The 24,166-nt window shown below is 43.4% G+C and overlaps 1 protein-coding gene across 2 annotated transcripts in view; it reads left to right on the forward strand.

The window, feature by feature from the left end:
* The window catches only part of LOC311051207 (arf-GAP with coiled-coil, ANK repeat and PH domain-containing protein 2-like), a 100,620-nt gene that overhangs the window by 55,460 nt on the left and 20,994 nt on the right, over positions 1-24,166 (forward strand). For both annotated transcript variants that reach the window (XM_084065647.1, XM_084065648.1), the window contains exons 9-11: positions 5,726-5,800; positions 18,376-18,488; positions 23,426-23,477. In XM_084065647.1, the coding sequence (XP_083921773.1) occupies positions 5,726-5,800; positions 18,376-18,488; positions 23,426-23,477 (240 nt within the window). The remainder of the gene's footprint in view (positions 1-5,725; positions 5,801-18,375; positions 18,489-23,425; positions 23,478-24,166) is intronic.

The raw sequence follows: 24,166 nt of genomic DNA on the forward strand, positions 1-24,166 counted from the left end.
AACGTTCAGCTAGCAACATGGAATTCCAGTGTACAGTAAAAGAGAGAGAAATACTTTTGCATTCACATTCCTTATGTTTTCTTATTTTTGTTTTAGACATGTTTTGTCCAAAGTGACACTGTAGAATACACCTCAGTTCCAAGGTCAACAGATTTAGCAGCAGGCAACAGTATGGGGTACAAAGGTGTCAGTCCTGTGATCTAAAGCAGGAAATGACTCCTGCAGAACAGCCAGATGTACCTCTTACGACCTCCAACTCTTATTATTATCGTACCCTAAACTAGTACGTTTTCATCTACACTAGTACCCTGTCGTGCGCACACACACAACACACATACACAGACAACACACATACACAGACAACACACATGTGTGCACGTGCATGCACATATACATGCATGTAAATGTGTTCCTCCTCATTACCTCCCACTTCCAGTGACCTTTAACTAGATCGAGATCCCTCTGCATTGGAGCCTTTTATAAGAAAACGTTGATTTAGGTCATCTGACCACTTGACACGGCAGCCGAAAGAGCGTGTTTATTATTTTAATCAATCTATTGTGGGGGCTGGATCAATGGAACTAATGCAGTATACTTTGAATTCGTATTTATCGGAATTACAATGAAAACTAATTTTCAAGGATTTAAAGAAAAAGAAAATAACATGACTTAAAACATGTGTATTTACATAATATCTTTAATATGTATGTTATATTTTTTTAAATCATAGTGTTTTGCCAATTATTTGGGGGCCCAAATAACCAACCAGTGTGCCTGATTTAGAGATACATTAAACTGTCAATGGTCACTCTCTGCTTACATCATCAGCAGAGAATACAGTAGAATAGTGTTGATAAGAACATAATGATGTTAAAGGCAGGGTGAGTCATCATTATCACAGTATCTGTTGTTGACTGGAATTCTACACGCACACACACTTCTACCTAGACAGTAAGAGATAGAGAAGTACAGGACTGGATCAGGCTGGTTGTTGGGGAAGAGGGACGGGGGGGGGAAAGAAAACATTTCCCTTCAGATGTTATCAGTCATCTACGCTGCCCGCCCACTTCCCGTTCAAACACAACAAACACACACACACAAACATAGTTATTTGGACAGCGGGTGTTCTAAGTTTGCAGGTTTTGGTTCCATGATATTTATTACTTTTCATGTGAAATAACAGCGATTGTGATGTCGAAGGAGAGCCTAATGTCACCGTTAAGTTCAAGACAGTTTTCAGATACTAGGGATCACATGAGTAAATAAGAAATGTACAATCTAAAAAAAATGCAGCCTTGCTAAATGAGTTAGTTCAACAGTTAGTTTAGTTTTTCATTTGGGCAACTAGCTGCTCTGCTAGCCTACAGATGGACATTTATTGTTTCTGTCCCAAACAAGATATTTTATCATCTCCAAATGCCTAGACTCACGTGCTTATAGACACCTTGTTCCAGTTATGTTCACCTAACAGGCACATGACTGTACTTAAAAACCTTAAGTAGGGCAATGTGGGATGCCAGCAATTTATGTTAATTGAACATTTTTTTAATTGAACAACACTTTTTATCCAGCAATGTACTGGTATTCCAGTGGAAAACACCCTATAGCAGTGGTGGAAAGTAACAAATTACATTTACTCAAGTACTGTACTATTTTGAGCAATTTTTTACTTTTCTGGAGTATTACCAAGTTTCAATCATTTTACTTCTACTCCACTACAACTCAAAGGCAAATATTGTACTTTTTACTCCACTACAATTATTTGAAAACTTTAGTTACTTTGTAGATTTTGATTAATATTTCAAAACATACATTAACCACTTCGGCCATTTGAAAATAGCCGTTCTACAAGCTCACAATGCGTCGTAATGCGACACATTGTGAGCTTGTAGAACTGCTATTTTCAAAGGATTTTCATACATTTGAAAACATGTGAAATGGGACATTATGCATAATGATGAATACTTTTACTTTTGGTACATTAAGTATATTTTGATGCCAATACTTTTGTACTTTTACTCAAGTAAACTTTGAAAACCGAACTTGTACTTGTAACAGACTATTTCTACCAGGGTATTGATACTTTTACTTAAGTACAAAATGTGAGTACTTCTTCAATCACTGCCCTGTAGTAAAGCAGTGTTTCTCAACCACTTGGTTTCAGAATTGATGGTTCAGTGCAAAATGTGGGCTCCCAGTGTGAAACTGTCTAGGAGCACTAAGCTAGTCTAGTGTTACTAATGTCTTGTTGGGGGTGTAGTGGGTGTAGACCATGTCCAATGAATTTGTCTTCTGCTCTGATGCTGCTGTCCAAATGGTTTCTGGGGGGTGCTGAGGACGTTTGGTGAATTAACTTTATTTTAACAATGTAAGTGTGTGTAGTATTTCTTAGAGCAGTGGTTCCCAAACTTTTTAGCTCAAGACCCAAAAGAGAAATTAGATGTTTGCCCGGCACACAAACAAGTTATAATAGCAGATCTACAAGCTCACTTGTGGATCTGCTATTTTCACTACTTCTTAACTGTTTTTTTAAATGTATGTTTGGAAATTACTCGAGTTTTAGATTTTATTTATGAAATACTTTTGAAAAACGTTTTGAATTGATGAGAAGTTTTTTTTGTTTTAACTTTTGTTAATCTTTTGAAAAAAAATATTATAATAATAATAAAGAGTGTGTTCTCTGTGAATATAACCTTCATTGTTTAGATCCCTTTGATTTAGCCTGTATTGGTGTGGCCTTGTACATTAGTCCTGGATGTTCGTTTGTTTTCTTGTTGCCTTAGCATCAAATGGTACTGTAGCTAAGCCTAGAAGGTCATGTTTTCTTTTGTGGTTAGCTGAATTATGTGCTGATCCATGCTGCCTGCAAGATATCGGTCTAATTCCTTTACATTGTAAATATATGAACTTTATTATAAAGCAGCTTTCGAAAAATAGCTATTATAAGGTGTTTTGCCAGATTTGCCAGGTAATATCTGTACCTGGCAAATAAATAAAACATCACACCCCAGTAGTCAACATAGCCATGTCTGATCAATAGTGAAGGTTCAGGAGGAAGTACTCTACAATAGTGGTTCTAAAACATTGTCATGTCAAGAACCCCCAAATTGATTTGTATTTGGCCATGGACCCTCATTGAAAAGATTTTGTGCCAGGGACCCCCGTAAGAGAAGATCTTTCAAAAATATATCTACACGAGCTTGCGGTGAAAGATCTGATATTTTCGAATAGAACAGAAAAATGTAATAGGGCTTAACACACATACGTACCTACATGTAAATGTGTTCCTCCTCATTACCTCCCACTTTCAGTGACCTTTAACTAGATAGAGATCCCTCTGCATTGGAGCCTTTATAAGGAAAATGCTGATTTAGGTCAGCAAAAACATCAGAGTCACAGACTACAATTTCACTGCAGTAAGGCAAACACCCACAAATAACACACACACACACACACACACACACACACACACACACACACACACACACACACACACACACTCTCTCTTAACCCATTAAGACCTGAGGCCGATTCTAAAAAATACCATCTAAATCCTAACCTAGGTTTTTTGAAAAACTAGGTTAGGATTTAATAAAATTCAAATTATTATAATGTTTTAATCATGTTGCTATATATCATTGTTGTCGGGTAGAAACTTGTATGTCCAAAATCATTCCTGTTTTATTATTATCTTAAAAGCGATTTGAAATAGTGAAAATAGTCTGATCTACAAGTGCACAATGCCCTGCATCGCAAGGCGTTGTTGTGTGCTTGTAGATCTGCTATTTTCACTACTTTTGTGCGACACCCCTGTGTGATGAAGTAGGGCTTTAATTTACAAAGAAAACATACACATTTGAAACTTAGAGATACGAGGTTTCTGCCCGACAGTGACGATACTGTATACTGTATAGTGACAAATATAATTACACAGATGCTCTCCCGGATTGAAAGGTATAACAACGTTTAGGCTTTCCCGTTCTTAATGGGTTAATGACCTCTGCTCACTTCATTCGACTCCGTCAATTTAGGATGAGCTCAGAGGAACCTTTGTGTTCTTGTGCAGACGGGGGAGTGTTACTCAGTGGTGGCAGAGAGGAGAATCCATCATCTCCCAATCCAATTTCACACATGATCAGGCTTTTGTAGCGCAATCTATTTGGAAGTGCAGGGCTCATCCCTGTTCATCTGGCAAACACATATCTGTGTCCAGATTGGGAAACACTAGGGTGGCCAGAAAAAATGGGAAAACCATTTCTTTTTGCAACAATTCCTATCACAGGGATTTTCCTTAACCTGTGGGCCTTGAGGATATTGGGCCCCCAAATAATTGGCAAAACACTAGGATTTTAATGATAATTAACCAATTAAGACCTGAGGCCGATTCTACACATTTAAAACAATAGTTCTCACACTTTCAAGATTTTTCTTTTTATAAAAAAATAGCAGATATACAAGCTTGCAAGCTTGTATATCTGCTATTTTTTAATAGCCAACACAAAAATCGAAAAATGACACATGCTTTCCTGGTTTTAATGGGTTAAAATAAACATGCGCTGAAAATGCACGTGGCCCACCCATCTGACGGCTTATCACGGCTGCCGTATGAAGTGGTCAGATGGGTGGACTGCGAACGCTTTCAATATTTTCAAGTATGTTGCTGTGTGTGTGCATAACACACACACACACACACACACACACACACACACACACACACAGACACACACCTTTTTCTAAGCTAATAGTTACACTGTTAATGAGAATTGAGTCTTTATTTCCTGGCAGCTTACATGCTGTAACTGTCACATCCACATGCTCCATGTCAGTATATCACTTCATGACCAGATAGCAGAAAGCACTATATTATTATTTATTTATTTTCCTGAACCATTAAATAATAGGACAAAGTATAGGACAACGTACAGGACAAAGTATAGAACAACGTACAGGACCAAGTATAGGACAAAGTACAGGACAAAGGGATAACGATAGTCATCCTGTCGTATTCAGATGCCTGTGACACATGGTGTACTGTAGGTTTGGTCAGCATCCTCTAGATGGGTTTTGTAACTGTTACACTCGTCTCTCCTCATCTCCTTTCTTCATCTCAGGCTTTCTTCAGCGTCAGTGAATGACAAGTTATGTAACAATGTGCCATTTGTAATAATGTCATGAGTACTCTTAACTAAAAGTGCAAGCATAAGGGATGAGGACAGAACGTGGAAGTGTGTGTGTGTGTTGAAAGACACCCAAGAAATCTGTTAACCCAGTGTGCATCACCGTTAGGGTTGGGATCCTGAACCGGAGGAATCGGAGGAACAGGATCCAAAATCTTGGGACTGGAATCGGTTCCGTCACATTTGGAGCTGTTTCTGTAACCGGTTTTGATCACACTGTCAGAGCTGGTATGTGGACTTCACGTCTGCTATGCAATTACAATACCGGTGGTTCTCAAACTTTTACATTTCAAGGACCACCATAACGGGTCCATTCGGTTCCATTTGTACACTCTCAGAGTTACAGACCTGTTGGGGTCCATTTGGAGCCCCCTATAGGAATTTAAGGGAACCGTTAAGGAATCGTATCCGTTAAGGAACCGGAATCGTTAAAATCCTAAAGGATCCCAACCCTAATCACTGTGTGTGTGTGTGTGATCATGCAGAGAGTAACCATCCCAGAGCAGGTTGTTTGTTGTCTGGCTGAAACAGTGCTGTTTGTGTTGCAGTTGGACCAGCTGGTGGTGGACGCTGCCAAGGAGAAGAGAGACATGGAACAGAAACACTCCACCATACAGCAAAAGGTACACACACACACACACACACACACACACACAGACACAGACACACACACACACACACACACACACACACACACACACACACACACACACACACACACACACACACACACATTGACTGACACACTCATTCACTTATTCACAGGTGTGTGCGCCACACACACACACACACACACACACACACACACACACACACACACACACACACACACACACACACACACACACACACACACACACACACCACTCAGTGTTGTCTCCCCAACATCTCATGACTTTGATTCCAGTTTAAGGTTTTCTCTGCCTACCGCATGCACACACAGATACTCTTCATCTCTGCAGACTGACAGACAGTCTCTCTCTCTCGCTCACATTTGATTTCATTTGGTTTGATTTTATTACCTTATTTGCTTTAGCAATTCAGTTTTCAGCTTGCAGCTGATGGCCGCTCAGATGGTTATGATGAGCGTTAGGGGGTGAAGTGTTTCTCTCAGGGACACTTTTGCCGGGAGGCCTCCTGATTACCAGACGGCCTCTCTAGTCTCTACCCTTTAAGCTACGGCCGCTAGCAGCTGCTGCTTATTCATAGACGCACACGCACTTGCTGAACGAACACACTTGCTGAACATGGCCTGCAGATGTCACGGTAATCCAGGATACAGCTCTGTGTCCGGTAGATCCCTTGCCCTCGGTCACAAAGCCTCTTCATATTGCACACAGGCCTGTTCCCAATAAAAGTAGAGCTGTGCCACTCTACAGAGATTTAGCAGGACTTAACCCTCTACCCCACAGCCAGCACCCCACTTAGTCTGCACACCCCTGTCTCTCCCACATCCAACTGTCTCTGTGCAAGACAATAACACAAGTTTGATTGGCAGATCCATCTGTTCTAGATTTGTTGAAGTGTGAATTAATAATGATAATAATATATTTTATTTGTAAAGCACTTAATATTTGACACAAATCTCAAAGTGCTACATTGCAAGAAAAAAAGATTTAAAACGTGCTCATCGGAGCACAGGTCTCCGCCAGGTCATGTAGGCTATTGTGGACCAGCAAGGTTCGGAATTCGGCAATCAGGATGGAATATGAAAAATCGGACGGATCACTTGACTATAGACATAATGTGTACCAATTTGTGTGATGTTTGGACAAAATTTGTAGAAGTAATGAAAAAAAACTGCCTCCTGGTGGCACCATAATAGGGCAAATGGTAAAAGGGTGGCATTTGTTCCTCAACATTCCAACACAATCGGACGCTGCGTTCATGATTTGCGGCATTTTGTTCAAAACAGGCCACTCCTGCAAACTGTAGATGTCAATCTTAGCCAATCAGGATAGAATATGGGGCTATTCACTAAATAGCCCCCAAAAAAATGTCACCGCGACCTCCCGTTCGCTTGTCATACGCCATTGAAAATAGCATAGTAAAACACAGGAGCCGAGATACAGAATATTTCCCAAATACTTTAACCAGGAAGTGAATGGAGCAGTAAATCTTTGGATCACGTTATCTCCTGGTTCCGAGTGCAATTATTATTTTTTATTTTTTTGAAATGCAGGGCAAAGGTTTTTCCTTGGCCACTAGGTGTGCATACAAAGTTTTACACAGATCGGTGCAGTTATAGGTAAAAGCACAAATCGGCCTGTTATAGCGCCACCATGAGGCTGATTTGAAAACTTCAAGTGGCATTTCTTCCTCGGCTTAGTGGGAAAGTGCGTGCAAAATTTCACGGAAATTGCACGCGTGTTCATGATTTGAGGAATTTTGTTGAAAACGGAGCACTCCTGCAAACTTTGGAAGCCAATCAGGATGGAATATGAATATGAGACAATAATAAAAACAATGAAATTAATACAATTCCGATCAATGGTCAGAGACCCCCCTCCCCAAATAAACAATTGTGCGATTGTCAATAAAACCTCAAACTACAGAATGTCATTAATAACTCAGGTTTGAGTAATGAGCACCCTTGGGGGGAAGTTAATTGATGAGAGAGTATTGATTTTCATTGATCAATTTATCCTAACGGGTCCAGTCACAGTAGTGCTCACCTCTCAGCTGTAAGGAGATCTCTAAGGGTGTGATCTCAACCCACAATGCACCATGCATTATTGAGCGCTGACGGAAGCTCAGCTGTTTGACGGAAACTCAACAAAACGGATGAGTTTCATTGGGCCCCTTGACTCTGGCCCCACATCCAAACACCACGGTATTGGTTGCCAGCTGGACCAGAGTCATTCAAATTTACAGGAAGTGCATGTATAGGATAGGATAGAATAGAATGGAAATAGCAGAATGAATAGGACATAACAGAATCAAATAAGATAGAATAGGATGGAATAAGATAGGATAGGCTAAAAAAGAATAGGACCGAGCGGAACCGATTGAAATATAATGGGAATGGACATACTGTAACAGAATAGAATTGGACAGAATAGAACATAATTGTCTGCGCCATGGGCGACTGGGCCTTCTGCTCTACAGCCCTATGTCTGTGGAATGTCCTCCCCTAACACCTGAGAACACCACAGTCCACTGATGCTTTTAAAAATGGACTAAAAACCTACCTTTTGTTGTTTTCTTAATTATTCTTGGGCCTTTTTTTCTATGGCCTGATTTTACCTATTTTTTTATTTGACCCTTTAGCCTAGTATAGTAGGGTCCCATGTAATTGTTTGGTTGCCTTTGCTGTTTTATGCCATGTTTTTAAATCCTGTAGCACTTTGAGATTTGCAAAAATGTAGAGTGCGCTATGAATAAAATGTATTATTGTTGTTATTATTATTATTATTATGACAGCTGAAGCTGGCAGCCACCATATACTGTTCGACGTGCATTTTTATCCAGGGGACTTCACAGTCGCATGGTGTTACATGTCTCTGCTATGGGTGGAGCTGGTATGGGTGGTGTTGGTGTCCCTGACATATCTATATTGACACTCTGTGTCTATTAAAAGAGTTGAGATGATGTGTGGTCATCTGGTCATCACACTCCTGTCACCTCTACTGTCTCTATAAGGAAAGGTATGAATGTTGTCAATATGACAACATTTGCCTCTCTGGATGCACAATATGTGACTGCGTGCGTGCGTGTGTGTGTGTGTGTGCGTGCGAGCGTGCGTGCGTGCGGAGCAGCAGCTTGTTCCCCAGCAGTTGCTTTTCTGAGATCTCTCAATCTTTTTCCATTTTCCCCTCTCACCCTGCTCATCTTTCCCTCTCTGTGCTTTCTCATTGTGTTCCCTCTCTCCCTCCCCCCTCTGTCTGTTCTCTTTCCCTCTCTGTCTCTCAGTTTTCTCTTCTCTCTCCCCCTCTCATTCTCTGCTATCTCTCCCTCTCTCTCTGTCTCTCTTTCTCTCTCCCCACAGTGCCAATAGCACTGCCAACTTCCTCCTGTCCTTCACCCCCCTCCACTCCAACCCCTCCGTCTTCATTGATGCTATTTTTATATCCTCTCTCTCTCTCTTTCTCTCTCTCTTACCCCTCCTCTCTCTCTCTATCTCTCTGTCTCTTTCATGCTGTTTGCTGTTTGTATACCAGCGGTCCTAACCAAGACTCTCCTTCTTTTCCTCTTTCTCTTCTTCCTCTTGTCTTTCCAGGCTGCTCTGCAGGTAAGCTTTACATCTTCTTCTTTTCCATTCCCTCCTTCTGTCCCGTGTGTGTGTCTCTCAATCATGTGTACATGTTTAATGTGTTGGGAGACAGACGGACATGGCTGGACTCCTGTACGTCAGTGACTCAGTACACACATACACACACTAGTGTCTCACACCCTGCATGTTACCACATTCAGACTGAAGATGATGTGTGTGTATGTGTGTTAGTGAGACGTCATGCATGTTGATATTCACACATGTTGTGCGACTGCGTTCATTCATGCCATTCAAACTGCCATATGAGCATGTGGTTCCATGGATTTGGGACTGAATGTTTTACATTTAGATTGCTGGTATAGCATGCTCACCGTGGATGCAGGAAGTGATACCGTCTCTGTTCAAAACTGATCGATAACGGTTTAATCTGGATTTACTTGCAAACAGAAAGCATTGATAGTTAGTGCGCAATAAATACGCAAATTAAATATGTCTTAACCAAAGTGTAACAACACAATGTGAGTACAACATGTAAACATGCTAAATATAGTACATAGTTTACATTCTGGGGTTTGTATGCTGTAGAGCAGGAAGGACGCTTCATCAAGACACGTGACATATTGTTGACAAGCTCCACAGTCAAATCTCGAGTGTCTGTTTAGAGAGCTTCATTCAGCAACGTTATCACACCTTTCGTCCCAATGATCTCCCGACTTCAATCGACTACAAGTCTGTAGTAGTCAGGACAACAAAGATTGGATTGTAGGCCGCTTTAAACATGCCAGATTCTGTTGTGCGTATAGGGATTGAATCTGCGACCACAATGATTAGCGTTAGTTAGTTGCTATCGCAGCGACAATCCCTGCAAACACAGCCAATTGTATTAGTTGGTGTTCCCCTGGCCGAGCTGGAGGCACCGCTGCCTGGAAATCGAACCCGGGCTTCTGCGGTCATCGGCCGCCCGGATGCCCCTCCTCCATTGTTACATTGATAAAACCTTCCATCCTCAACGCCAGGTTAAAGGCGCCCTAAGGTTGTGTTTAGTATGCCCTCTCGTATCTGCACGTGTGAATTATTCAGCAGGCGGAGTAACAACCAGAGGTCTTAGTGGTGTCAGAGTGGCTCCTCAGGGGACAGTTTGTCACTGTAAAAGGGCTTTTCTGCAGGATAAGCCTAGAATGATTCAGTAGCTTTATATAAATCCTGTCATTATGATATATAAAGTTTATAGTGGGAAACGGCGTGTGTGTCGTTGTGTCAGTGTGGTTAAAGCTGAACAGTGGCCTATTTCAAGAGAGGGCGGTTGAGTGTGTGTGCTTCTTAAACAGAGCTGGTATAAATGTTTGATGCCCACGCTCCTCTGCTCGGCTCGCTTGGTTACTTAAACTTCATAGCAGCAGCCTGCAAAGTGCGCTCACACACACAGACACAGTCCTCCCCTCCAATGCATTATATATATATATATCAAATATACAATACACACACACACACACACACACACACACACACACACACACACACACACACACACACACACACACACACTGTCCTACTGGATCCAGTGCCATCACAAGATACAAAGAACACACTCACAGGAACACACACACTGGTGACCTTCATTTAGATCTGGTACCTCATCGGAGAGAGGAGGGGCCGATTGAGGCGGCACGTGTGACGGGAGTTAATGACAAGCACGCACACACACACACACACACACAGTCACACACACTTACATGCACAGACAGAGGAGGAGGTGAAGGATGCTTAGGAGAGCCGGGTATCTCAGTGTGACAGAGGCTGTCAGTGAGATGCTGCTACAGTCCGCGACAGGTGGAGGTAGCTAGCGATCACGGCTAACGCACGCACGCATGCACGATGAGGATGAGGATTTTCAGTCGCTTCCACTATGTATGGTACCTGGTAAGTGGCCCAGGGGCAGGTTGTGTGTCTGTGTGTGTGTGTTCGCTTGTGCATGTGTTGTGAGGGAAGACATGTCTGTGCTGTGTGTGTGCAAAGTGCACAGCAGACTGTGTGCTTATGTATGTGTGGGTGTGTTGGCTGTTTGTATTTATGTTTCTGCATGGGTATGTAGGAGCTGTGTGTGTGTGTGTGTGTGTGTGTGTGTGTGTGTGTGTGACATACAGTAGACTGTGTATCTTTATTCTGTGTTCAAAATGAATTCTGTGTGAAACAGCTTTCCCTTGTTCTCTTGATAGCATCCAGTATAGTACATCTTTCCTTCCTCTCAGACTGTGTGTTGTTCTCTCGCTGTGTGTGTGTGTGTGTGTGTGTGTGTGTGTGTGTGTGTGTGTGTGTGTGTGTGTGACCTTTTAGGAGGTGACAGAGTTTGACTCCTTCCCAGACGGACGGGGCTTTTGTGCTTGGAGGTCAACTGTATGTACAGTAGATGAACTGTTATCATTTGAGTTCGGCTTCCCCCCCTTCAGTTTTTTCCCTGCATCCGCAAACTGACTCTACCGTTTGTTTGCCCAGTGAAGTCCTCAGTGTTAGTTTAACTCTGAGAGTGTACGATTTGACCCAGATCGACCCCCCAGGGGTCCACAAAGTGTTAAATGAACACTGAGGGGTTTTACTGTGTGTGTGGATTTTATTCTACCGGTCATCGTGTGTTTTTTCTCTCATTCTGAAGTGTTAATGTTGAAGCATGGTGTGATGCTTCAGTGGTTGTTGCGCTGTGTGCGCTGCAGTGCACTGTGTCGGGCGGCACTAAGCTGTCTGTTTGGAGTAGGGATGGGACGATATGAAAATGACATTACATTACAAAAATAATTGTGATTAACAATTATTATCGCCATAATCAAAATATGCTTAAAACTTAAAATGCCACTTTTGTTAACCGCTTGAACCCCCAGCATCCCTATTCTAGGGGGAACGTTTGCCAAAAATTGCCGATCTACGAGCTCACAACGCGTTGCAACACTGTGAGCTTGCAGATCTGCGGTACGATTATTGTGAGCGTTTTCTTTATCGCGATAAGCGATAATAACGATTATCGTCCCGTCCCGAATGGTGTGATGCCTCAGTGGTTGTTGCGCTGCAGTGCACTGTGTCGGACGGCACTAAGCTGTCTGTTTGGAGTCGTGGTTTGCTGTCCCTCAATTGATTATCGCTTTTTGAACGGTTGGATAATCAGAGAACGGGTTATATGTTGCTTGTTCTGGTCAGTCAAGTGTGTGTGTGTGTGTGTGTGTGTGTTGACGACATGCGTGTACATACAGTATGTCAGGTGTAGTATCTAGCGACTAGACGTATGGCATGTGTTCCTTGTTCTAAGGTGAACTACAGTATGAAGTCCTGTTTCATTGCATCAGGCAGCATGTTGCTACTGAGCTGATTAATATAGCTAATAATGCAGGGATTTATAAGAGCTGGCCAGTTGGTAATTAAGGGGGCAGGTTATGTGGTCTCTTTCCATACAGACACACACGCGCACGCACACACACACACACACACACACACACGCACACGCACACGCACACGCACACGCGCACACACACTGTACCCAGGACGCCCAGAATAACTTTTGCTGTTTCATCTGTCAAAGTGTGTGTGTGTGTGTGTGTCAGTGAGTCACAGAGCCTACAGTGTTGGATGGTTTTCCTCTGGCTCATGTTACACTGGCGGATCTGGTTGGGCCTAGAGATGAAGATGTGCATTTGTGTGCACATAGCGCGCACGTACATTCACACTGCATTCACTAGATGTTAAGTACAGAATCGGGGAAGTGATGATGAAGCATACAGCCATCACACTGCTCTCTCTCTCGCTCTCTTACACACACACACACACACACACACACACACACACACACACACACACACACACACACACACACACACACACACACACACACACACACACACACTAACCTGAGCTATCTGCTGAGTGAGCGACTGGCTGACCTGTACAGTATGTCAGTGTGGCAACATCCAGGCTAGTTCTGAATGGGGATTTAGTGACCTTTGGCCTTGCTGAAACACACATCATTTGGAGGTTTTGTTGGACGTTTTCTACACATATTTGCGCACATTATATTTTTAACATGAAATAAACAGCAAATACTGCTCATTGTCACCTCAATTTGAAACTATGTCTCTGTCTGATTTACAAGGTAGCATCCTATTGCACATTACAGTATATTGGTAGGATGTTTAGAGGCCTTCTTAGGACTGACTCATTCCAGTAGGAAGCTTCCTAGGTAGGTTCCAATAAAAGAAAATTACAAATATTTTTATTTTTTTATTGCATCACTGCCGTTCATTGGTATCAACCAGGTTGATTCCGTGAGAGGCTTTGCTTGATTACCACCATGGAAACCAGAGGCACCATGTTGCTTTGAATTTGACGTTAGTCACACCTTTTCTAGGTTGTCTCAATTCATGCTGCAACCTTTGGACAAAACGGGTACTTAATAATAAGGACCTTTCCTAAGTAGACAACAAGGTCATAGGATGTATCCTCCCAAATGAAACAGTCAACATTGTTTGAAACCCACTTGTAGTGACAAAGTCCTTCACCATAACCGCTATTGCTTGCCGATGAGATAGATTGTTTAGACGTGACTTGTGCTCTTAAAAATACAATATCCAGACGTGTCCATATAGTTTATAATAATGTGTATTCTCTTCTCCAGAGAAATACAGTATAATAATGTGTATTCTCTTCTCCAGAGAAATACAGTTGAAACTTAATGTGATTCTGAACAAAGGCGCAGCATACAGAACACGTGGGACGTTTCAAAATGGCAGCGCCCTGAGGTACGCTGTCTGACTGACTGAAAACTAAAACTTTGATTTAACTAAGAAAGCAAACAAAAGACGAAAATGCCACCAAAGACAAATATACAGCTGAAAACGCAAAGGACGATGGAGGACGATATTGAGGAGATTAAGAACTCTCTCAAATGTGTTACTGAAGAACTGAGCAAAGTGGTAAAGCAACAAGCTACACTGGTCGATTTGATGGATGAAATCAAAACACTGAAGAACACGGTCAAAGAGAGGGATAAAAAAATCGAAGAGATGGAACAAAGATTAAATGATGTTGAACAATATACGAGGATGGAGGACGTGATCATAAGTGGATTGAATGTGAAGCCGAGATCTTACGCCAGAGCTGCATCTGTGGGCTGCTGGGGATCCGACGGTGAGGACGCACCGGCCGAGGACCAACAAACGCTGGAAACGCAAGTAATTCAGTTTCTCGATTCCAAAGATATTGAGGTTGTCTCTCCCTCTCTCTCTCTTCTTTCCCCCCGACACGGTCGAGGCAGAAGGCCGCCCACCCTAGAGCCTAGGGTCTGCCTGACGTTTCTTCCAGTTAAGGGGGAGTTTTTCGTTGCCACTGTCGCAAAATTGCTTGCTCAGGGTGGGACTGTTGGGTCTCTGCTCTACATGTAAAGTGTCTTGAGACAACTTGTTGTGATTTGACACTTTAATAAAATTGAATTGAATTGAAAGTACCTGGCGAGCCTTGGCCTTGACCGTCTCCTCTAGTGACGTAGTTGGATACCAGAAGTCAAATGCGTCTCTCACACGCACTCCTAGCTTTTCCATACCTCAGAGCTTCAGTATGGACAGCCAAACAGTAAGCAGGACAAAAAGTCCATGGAGTCTCACAAAGGCAAGTGAAGTTGTGTGCTTGTTCCACTCAATTACTGGCATTTTACTATCAAGTATAGCGAAGTATACTATTGGTAATAGTGCTAGCATACTGTCAGTCATGGTCATTGGATTTGGGGTCTTTGCTGCTTTATTTGTTTACATTGTCAATGACCAAACATTACATTCTACATACTGTGTAGAGCAGAGGTCGTTTTTCAGGCCAAGGACCCCTTAGCAGAGAGAGAGATGAAGCAGGGACCCCCACTACATATTGGATTCATGTTAAATGTGTGTTTTCAGACATTTAACCACTTAAACCCTCAATGCTTTGTAAACGTGACCATTGGCTCGGTAAAGGCTTGTAGATCTGCTATTTTCGGCTAAAGTTCCCCCCAGAATAGGGATGCTAAATAGCGTTAGTCCCTATCACACAAATGTTTGGCGGCCCCCCTGCAGTATCTCTGAGGACCCCCTAGGGATCCTGGACCCCCTGTTGAAGACCCGTGCTGTAGAGATCAGATGAACACAAGCCAAGAACATTAGGCTCATGTCATTGTGTCATTTTTAGATTTGAGCTAAAAAGCATTATTTTACACTTTGGGCTATTCAAAAATAGCAGATATACAAGCTCATAGCGCGGCACCGAGTGCCGCGCTACGAGCTTGTAGATCTGCTATTTTTGAAAAATCGTGAAAATGTGTGCAAATCTTTGAATATATATATTTTTAAAATTTGTAACTCAAATCGTTGCTTCTGGGGGGTCCCTGGAACAAAATATTTTGATGGGGTCCGCGGCCAAATACATATCATTTTGGGGGTCCTTCACTTGACAAAGATTGAGAACCACTGATATAGAAACATACGTTTTTCAGAATACTGTTGAGATTTAGGAGACATGTAGAATCGGCCTCACGTCTCAATGGGTTAATTTCTGTCTTTTGCACTTGGACCGTCAGCTGGTCTCTGTTAGCAGAGAGTGTGGTGTGGTAATGAGGGACAGACAGCAGGTCATTTGAACAGGTCTGTCAGGAAGGGGAGCAGCGCTGCGGATGTTTCCAGACAGGAAGGAAGATAACACCCAGCTCATTACCGTAACAAACGTAGACACCCAGCTCTGATTGGTTGGTAGGGACGGCGTTAAGAGGGGTGTAAAGTGACCCCCAACAAACGCGCAAAGCACTCGTGTGCATGACGATACAGACACCATACACTCACACACACACACACACACACACACACACACACACACACATGCACACTACAGTATTCAGTGTCCCTAACAGTGTTGCCATGTCTGCTTATTATAAGTAACTTTGGGCTTGTTTTTCTGTAAAGTCGCTTGTAAATATTGGTATTTGTGAGTTACGGTTTCTTTGGGCTTGTTTCTAAAGTGTAGTTGCTTATTTGGGCTTGTTTCCTAATGTTGTTAAACCAGCGGTTCTTAAACATTTTCATGGCAAGGACCCCCAGATTAATATGACTCCCCCCATCTGAAAATATGTTGTGCCAGGGACCCCCCATACGAAATTTGTGCTGTTAACACATTGAGTGCCAGGGGTTTTTCAAAACAGGGTACCTCCAGTGCCTGGAATTTTAACCATTTTTGGACCTTTTTCAAGTAGTCACAAAACATTTTCAGTGATCACCGTCCTCACGGTGATCCCCTCATTACACACATAGAGGTCTCGTACAATCCGGGGAAAAAGATTAAAAACATTAGGTAATCCGTTCCATAGTTGCAGCCAGTTGAAAATAGTCGAAAATACATCGTAAAAACAAAAAGTACACAGGAGCCGAGATACAGGCTTTTGAAGTCATAACTCAACCAGGAGGTGGATTGGAGTCTAAATCTTCGTAAAATGATATCTCCTGGTGCTGTGAAAAAAAAAAAAAAAACTTTTTTTTTTCATATTTTTGGCCAAAAACGGCCATAACCGTTTTTGGCACACCATGTTAGGATTATGAAAAACAGTCCGGACCGTTTTTGGCACTCAATGTGTTAAAATGTTTGTAAAATATTCCAAAATTACCTTTTCAACCTTTTCTTCTTGATTTTTTTTGGAAAAATAGCCATAGCCTAGTCACTTCTTTTGGGCTTGTTTTCATAGACCTGGTTGCTAAGTTATTTCTTTCGCAAAATCTGGCAACACTGGTCCCTAAGGCAGAGAGTGGCGTTTGGAGAGTGTGGGGTCCATCCCAGGACAACACAGTGGCTTGGGTTGCCGCCCTGGTGTGTCATGACAGACAGGACACCTCCCTGCAGTCACCATCGCCTAGGAGTGGAGGAGGGAGAAAGGGAAGGAGAGGTGGTTGTCAGTGAAAGATAAGAGAGGTGACACAGGAAGTGAGGGTGAAGAGAGAGTCTGTACGAAACGGGGTCTAATGAGGTGTGGTTTCCCATGTGGATCTCGGACGCCATGTTGATACCATATTGTCACTTGTATCGCTGTGGTGTCATGATGACTAATAAACATTTGAGTTATTTTCCTCTCCGTTGATTTCCGGTATAAAATGAACATTTTGGTGAAACAGACATGAGAAACATATTCAGAGATGACCTTCCTTGGCATATTGGCAGTGTGCAGAAGAAATGTGGCGCTGATCAGTCCACAGATTAGCCCCAGACAGTCAGACACACACACACACACACACACACACACACACACACACACACACACACACACACACACACACACACACACACACACACACACACACACACACACACACACACACACACACACACACACACACACACTCTCTCACTCACTCACTCACTGTAAAAAAGGAGCCACACCGTAAAAAGAGAGGAGAAAACAGACAGCCCTGCCAAGGACGTACTGTAGCAGATAGGAGGAGTCCAAATTGACACCTTAACCTTGATATTGTGTGAATGTGTTACTGTGTGTGTATCCATTTACCCAGTTACCATGGCATCAACACACACACACACACACACACACACACACACACGAACACGCACACACTCTCTCGAACATGCATACATACACCTATTACCTCAAAGTACATCCCATTACTATTGAAATAAATCACCATCAAACATTAAAGGATTAATTGATTGATTATCTGCTGTATGAGCCTCATTTGAAGTCAGTTGAGAGGCTGTATAGAGAGAGGCTCTGTGGGCTGACCTGAGAGACTGATAGCTCTCCTCTGTGGCTTTGAAGAACCTGGCTGCAGTCAAGCCTCTGTTCACGAGACCTCATTCTATCAATGTCCTTTTCCCTCCTCTATCTCTTTGCGTTTCACTCTTGTCTTTTATTACTGTCACTTTCCCTTTCTTTCTCCTCTCTCTTTGTCTTTCTCTCCTTCATTCGTTCTCTCTCTGTCTCCGTCTCAGGACTTCTCGAATGACGACACCAAACTGGAGTACAATGTGGATGCAGACAACGGCATCGCCATGGAAGGCTACCTGTTTAAAAGGGCCAGCAACGCCTTCAAGACATGGAACAGGTGTGTGTGTGTGTGTGTGTGTGTGTGTGTGTGTGTGTGTGTGTGTGTGTGTGTGTGTGTGTGTGTCGTGTGTCGTGTGTCGTGTGTGTGTGTGTGTGTGTGTCGTGTGTGTCACATTAACAGAACCAAACAAAGCATCACATTTTAAAACAACAAAAATCTAAGTAAGGAACAAATTGTGTAATTGAATTTGTAGTTTCCATATAAAGGTTCAAGCAAAGGAAATAAAAACCTGTCTTGACACTCTTGAATTATTCCTATGAGATTCACATCCAGACTGCAAAGAAGAGGGGAAATACGCTGGCTTGTTGAGGTCCTGGACAGACTGGGAGTTGACCAGTAGCCCACAGTGTTAACTAGCTCTATTGTTTTCTTAAGTAGACTACACATAATTAGCTGTGGCACAGCAGGCTACATACAGTGGTAGGGGGAAAGTGTGGCGTCTTTAACAGACGCCACAATTTTTTTATGACCATTTATTATGTATGTACAGCAGCAGATATTTAACATATCTGCTGCTGTACATACTGTACATAATAAATGGTCATAAAAAAATGTCTTCACAAAATCATCTTGCGGGCCACAATGTGCGCCACAGGCCGCCAGTTTCACCCCCCTGTGTTAGAGGAACTCATCTTTGTGAATGAATCCCAGTTTGCTGACACATTTGGCTGTTAGCAGAATCTTGAGAAATTAAATCCTGTGTGAATCTCCCTCTAAGGCAGTGGTTCTCAACCTTTTCAGGCTGCGGCCCACCAAAATAATCATATTTGAACTGGGGACCCCCCCACCCTGACAAGCACTTGGAATGTAGGAGTTGAGGCATTTAGTTTGACTCGGTTCCACAGATAAATATTGTGAAAATAGCAGATCTACAAGCCGCCGAGAACCACTGCGCTAATAGACATTACTGGTTGAATCGTGTGTTACGTAAAGTGCTATTACTGCATTGCAGTACATTTGCACATTGAATGTTCAGTTCTGTTTTCACCGTGGCCAGCACCTCCGCTGTCCCAAGACTGTGGTGTGGAGGCTGTTCGCAGCTCTGACATGCAAATCCATTCCTTTAGTGATTGCAGCAGCTGGTGGGTCAACCCGCTGACCTCTCCCATGGGAACTGTAGAATTAGGGAATCAGGCTGCAGAGGAAAACAGAGGAGTTATTGATTTGGTGGCCAGGTGGTGTTGAGGTGATATGATGCCGTTTAGTGTGCATCGCTTGCTAATTATGGACAAGGAAAGTGTTTGTGTGTGCGTGTACCTGCGTGTCTGTACGTAGACACAGCTTGTCCATGTATATGCACAAAATAATAATAATGTATTTTATCTTTGTGGCACAATCAATCCAAAGTTACAAAGTGCTTAACACAAAACAGAAATAAAATGGTTTGAAATAAAAAAACATTGAGGCAATTAAAACACCTGAGCCTTGAAGTAGTATTGTTTTATTCACCACTAGAGTTTCGGGGGGCTACGCCCCCCTCAACCCCAGCCGCGCACGGGGCCCAGCATGGCCGTGTGTATATTGGGGGACCCAAATCGCCGGAGTGAAACTGTGGAAAAGTTTTTTTGAAAAAGGAAAAAATGTGAAGAAATAATATTTGTTATGTTTCAGGGGGTCCACAGGGGGTCCGCGGACCCCCTGATGGTCCACTGACCCCCTGTGGAGTGTTGGGACGCGCGGGGACACCCCTGGAACATTGCGGACCATTTCGGTGTTTTTTTTTTTTTCATGAAGGTGGTTGCTTGTTTCTGGCGCAGGCTGTGCAAACCTGGCAACCCAGCGCATGCTGCCGCACGTTTAAGTGGCGTAGCGTCATGAGGGTCAGTGGGGCCGTGGCTCGGTCAGTGAAGACCCTGTAGTGCGGATGATATGTGGCATAGAGGGGCAGATTGTAAATCCACAGAGGAAACATCCGTGGGCTACCATTGGTTCAGCGATGTGTGCGGTCGCCCTGCGGCCCCTCCTCCTCCACCAATGTGCAGTATTGAGAGCCCTGACGTCACAACAATTGGAGCGATGGGCACTGCACTGTGGTTGGTTAGGGTACACCTAGGGCCCAGGTAGAACCCAGGTAAAGCCTGCATGGGCAAACCCAGTTCGGACCCGCCTTGGTCCCACATAAACATGGCTAGTTGGGGCCCACCTAAGGGCCAGGTAGAAGCTACTTATAGCCTGCATGGGCATCGCAGTTGGGACTGAAGTGGATGCCGCTGACATTGCTGACATGGGGTCCATATGGTTTAGCCCACCTTGAAACCATATGGGAACGACGCTGGCATGCTGGCTGTAATGCAAACGCTGCATCATACCTGCAGTGTGTAGTTTGATGTTGTGTGTGTAGCAGATATACCTGCAGTGTGTAGATCAATGTCCATAGGAAAGTCAATGCCCAGCAGTGTTTTTTTTCCCCAGCAGAGTTTCTAGTGTCTCTGTGTCTCTCTGGAAGAGGTTGCACATGAACTCTGCAGCCGCACTGAGGCGCTCCAACACAAACACTCTGACATTAAGCTGCTTCACACAACAAACATCAGCACCACGCTGCTGTTTGTCCAAAAGACACAATATCTCCTCTCCCACCGACGTCATGTGTTCATTTATCGACAGCCGTACAGACTCCTTTTGACACATTTTACGTCGTTTATCCAGCTCTCACTGACTCTCCACATCGGGCTGTTATTTTGCTGCGATCAAGTCAACGATGTGAGAGATTAGCTATCACAGACGGACGGACAGGGGGTGAAACATAGTCTTGCGCCATGCCTTTCGGCCTGGCGGAGACAATAAAAAAACGAAAGTAAAGGAAATGGCCATTTCTGCAACAGAAGTAGTCAATAAACTATGCTATGAAAACATGGGCCACATTGGCAAAGAATGTAAGAAAGAGGCAATCATGTAGAAAATAGCCGATCTCCAAGCTTACAAAGCCTCTCAACGTGAGGCGTTTCGAGCTTGTAGATCGGCTATTTTCACAATATTTACTTGTGGAACGGAGTCAAACAGAATGGGGGGGTCCCAGATCAAGTACGTGTATTTGGGGGGGGGGGGGGGCGTGAAAGGGTTGATAAACACTGCTCTAATCGGAGCGAAATTATCTGAAATTACTACATGACCATAATGCAGCCTAACATGCGTTGCACGGGGCGGTCCTGCCATTACGTTAGTTACTGTAGTTGCTGTGGAGCTACATAGTTCTCCAGAAGACACACACAAACATACACCATCTACAATGGACGAACTGAGCAGCAATATAGACATTCACCACACGAACGTGCATTGTTGACAAAGTCATTGCACAGCCGCTGCAGGCATGACAACCAGGTTAGCGTTAGCGACATGGCAGCTATCACAGCGCCCTGTCCGTCGTGCTGCAACTGCCTGTGATGGCTACAGCAGTAACAGCAAGCTGTCTGCGATGCCATTGTCTGGAGACTGCTCTTAGCGTGACACGACCAATGAGAGTGAGCGCTGTAGTTGTTGCTAAGATACGGTGGCGTCTCTGCCCCATAGCTTGTAGATCTCTCACACATGATTGGCGTAGGCTGCGTTGCCAGGTCTGACTTTGTGTCTAAGCAATGGTCGGCTTATTTTTGCGCGCCTTTGGGCTCGTTTGCATTGTGCGCACGGCAGCGCTTGTTTAGCGTACGTCAGCGCGACGTGGCAACGGACGTGGCAACGTGAAAGGTGATTGGCTGGTGAAAAGAAACACCCGACGTTACACCAGAAATGGTGCCTGGAGAAAATGGTGACCAAAAAAAAAGTTTGGAAAAAAAGGTAAAAACCCCCGCAGCGGCTGCCTGCTGTTGTGGTGATGAGGTCGTGCGCACGGTAAACGGTACGAAGCTGCCTCCCCTTCCGTTTTGTCCGACATTTGGTGAGTAGAATTAATTATGTTGCGCGGTGGAAAAGGTGTAGTGAACAGTGAGATGTCCCCTACGCGAGGCGTAAATTCAGCGCGGCCGCCGTGGCGAGTCAGTTGGCGACATGTGGTCTGGCGGTGCGTTGTTTATTCGATAACAGAGCTGTGGGGTGTGGACACCGAGGGTGCGGAAGTCGGTCGGCATTTATATAGTTAGATATAAAAAATCCCAGACATGTGGGCCTCCACTCAATAAATCCCAGTTAATGTGTGTGTGTGTGTGTGTGTGTGTGTGTGTGTGTGTGTGTGTGTGTGTGTGTGTGTGTGTGTGTGTGTGTGTGGTGCTGAGTGTGCATGTCTACTCTAAAGTGATCGATCGGGCCTTCATGTGCTGAGGTGGGCTCTCTCACCTGGCGCCTCCTGAATGTCAATGATGCTGTCTGTCTTGTGGCCTTCATACAGATAAATGTTCTGTAAAACGGAAACAATCAGCCTTTATTTGATCTATTGTATTGCTTTAAAAGTAACATGAGAATAGTTGTAATGGATATGTAAGTAATGTGCTTTGAGTTTAACCCATTTAGACCTGAGGACGATTTTATAAACGCCTTCTAAATCCTTTTTCAAAAAAGTTTTCAAAAACATTTTTTTATTCAAAGAATTTATACATAGCAACATCTAAAATGACACATTTGCTTACCCGGTTTTATAGGCTTTCCCAGTCTTAATGGGTTAAACACAAATACCAATGAAGTGTGGTGTCAATAGGGTCAACGTTTCTGCTTACAGTCGTGAATATATAAAAACTCGGTCACTAGCTCCTCTAAGTAAAAACACATCAGAGATATGTTACTTTGCCACAACAACCAAATGTGGAAAGTGTCACGTTATAAATGTATGAATGGTGTTTATTGTTTTCACGCTTTGATCGTTGCATGTGACTGTCTTTTTGTGTGTGTGTGTGTGTGTGTGTGTGTGTGTGTGTGTGTGTGTGTGTGTGTGTGTGTGTGTGTGTGTGGGTGTGTGTGTGTGTGTGTGTGTGTGTGTGTGTGTTTAAACTCATGTGATTTTCTTTCAGGCGCTGGTTCTCCATCCAGAACAATCAGCTAGTTTACCAGAAGAAATTCAAGGTAGGTCAAGTGACTTCTGTTTTGACTGCCGTTAAATATAGATGTGTTTCACTTTCTGTCCGCAAGTATTTCCCTTACTTTTAGTGACCCAGGTTCAAACTAGAGCAACAGTGACACACCAAGCTAACAGCTGACACCAGAAACAACTGTGAATATCATATGATTGAAAATAATATTTAATACATATGGCAGGGGTCTTCAATGTTTTTCAGGCCAAGGACCCCTTAGCTGAGAGAGAGATGAAGCAGGGACCCCCCCCCCACTACATACTGGATTCATGTTGTGTGTTTTCAGACATTTAACCACTTGTCTTAAACCCTCAATACTTTGTAATCTTGACCTTTGGTTGGGTACTTGGTCTGCCCTTTGTTTCCCTGTACACCAAACCTCTTTGCCGAAAATAGCTGATCTACAAGCCCACAGCGCGTCACAGACGCGTTGTGAGCTTGCAGATCTGCTATTTTCTGCAAATGTTCCCCCCAGAACAGGGATGCGAGGGTTCAAGTGGTTAATGTAAAAAATAGTAAATGGCGGCCCCTTTACTGTGACCCCTTACTTACAGTTTTGCATTCATTTTTAATGTAGCATTTGTTTGAACCAGGCAGGATTTTAAGTAGAGTCTTATTTACCACAATAATAAGCAAAGTAGGCTGAAAACAGGCCGGGGTATTTTGAGCCTGCATGCTGAT

Source organism: Gymnoscopelus microlampas, assembly GCF_963454915.1.
Source record: "Gymnoscopelus microlampas genome assembly, chromosome: 9".
NCBI lineage: Eukaryota > Metazoa > Chordata > Actinopteri > Myctophiformes > Myctophidae > Gymnoscopelus > Gymnoscopelus microlampas.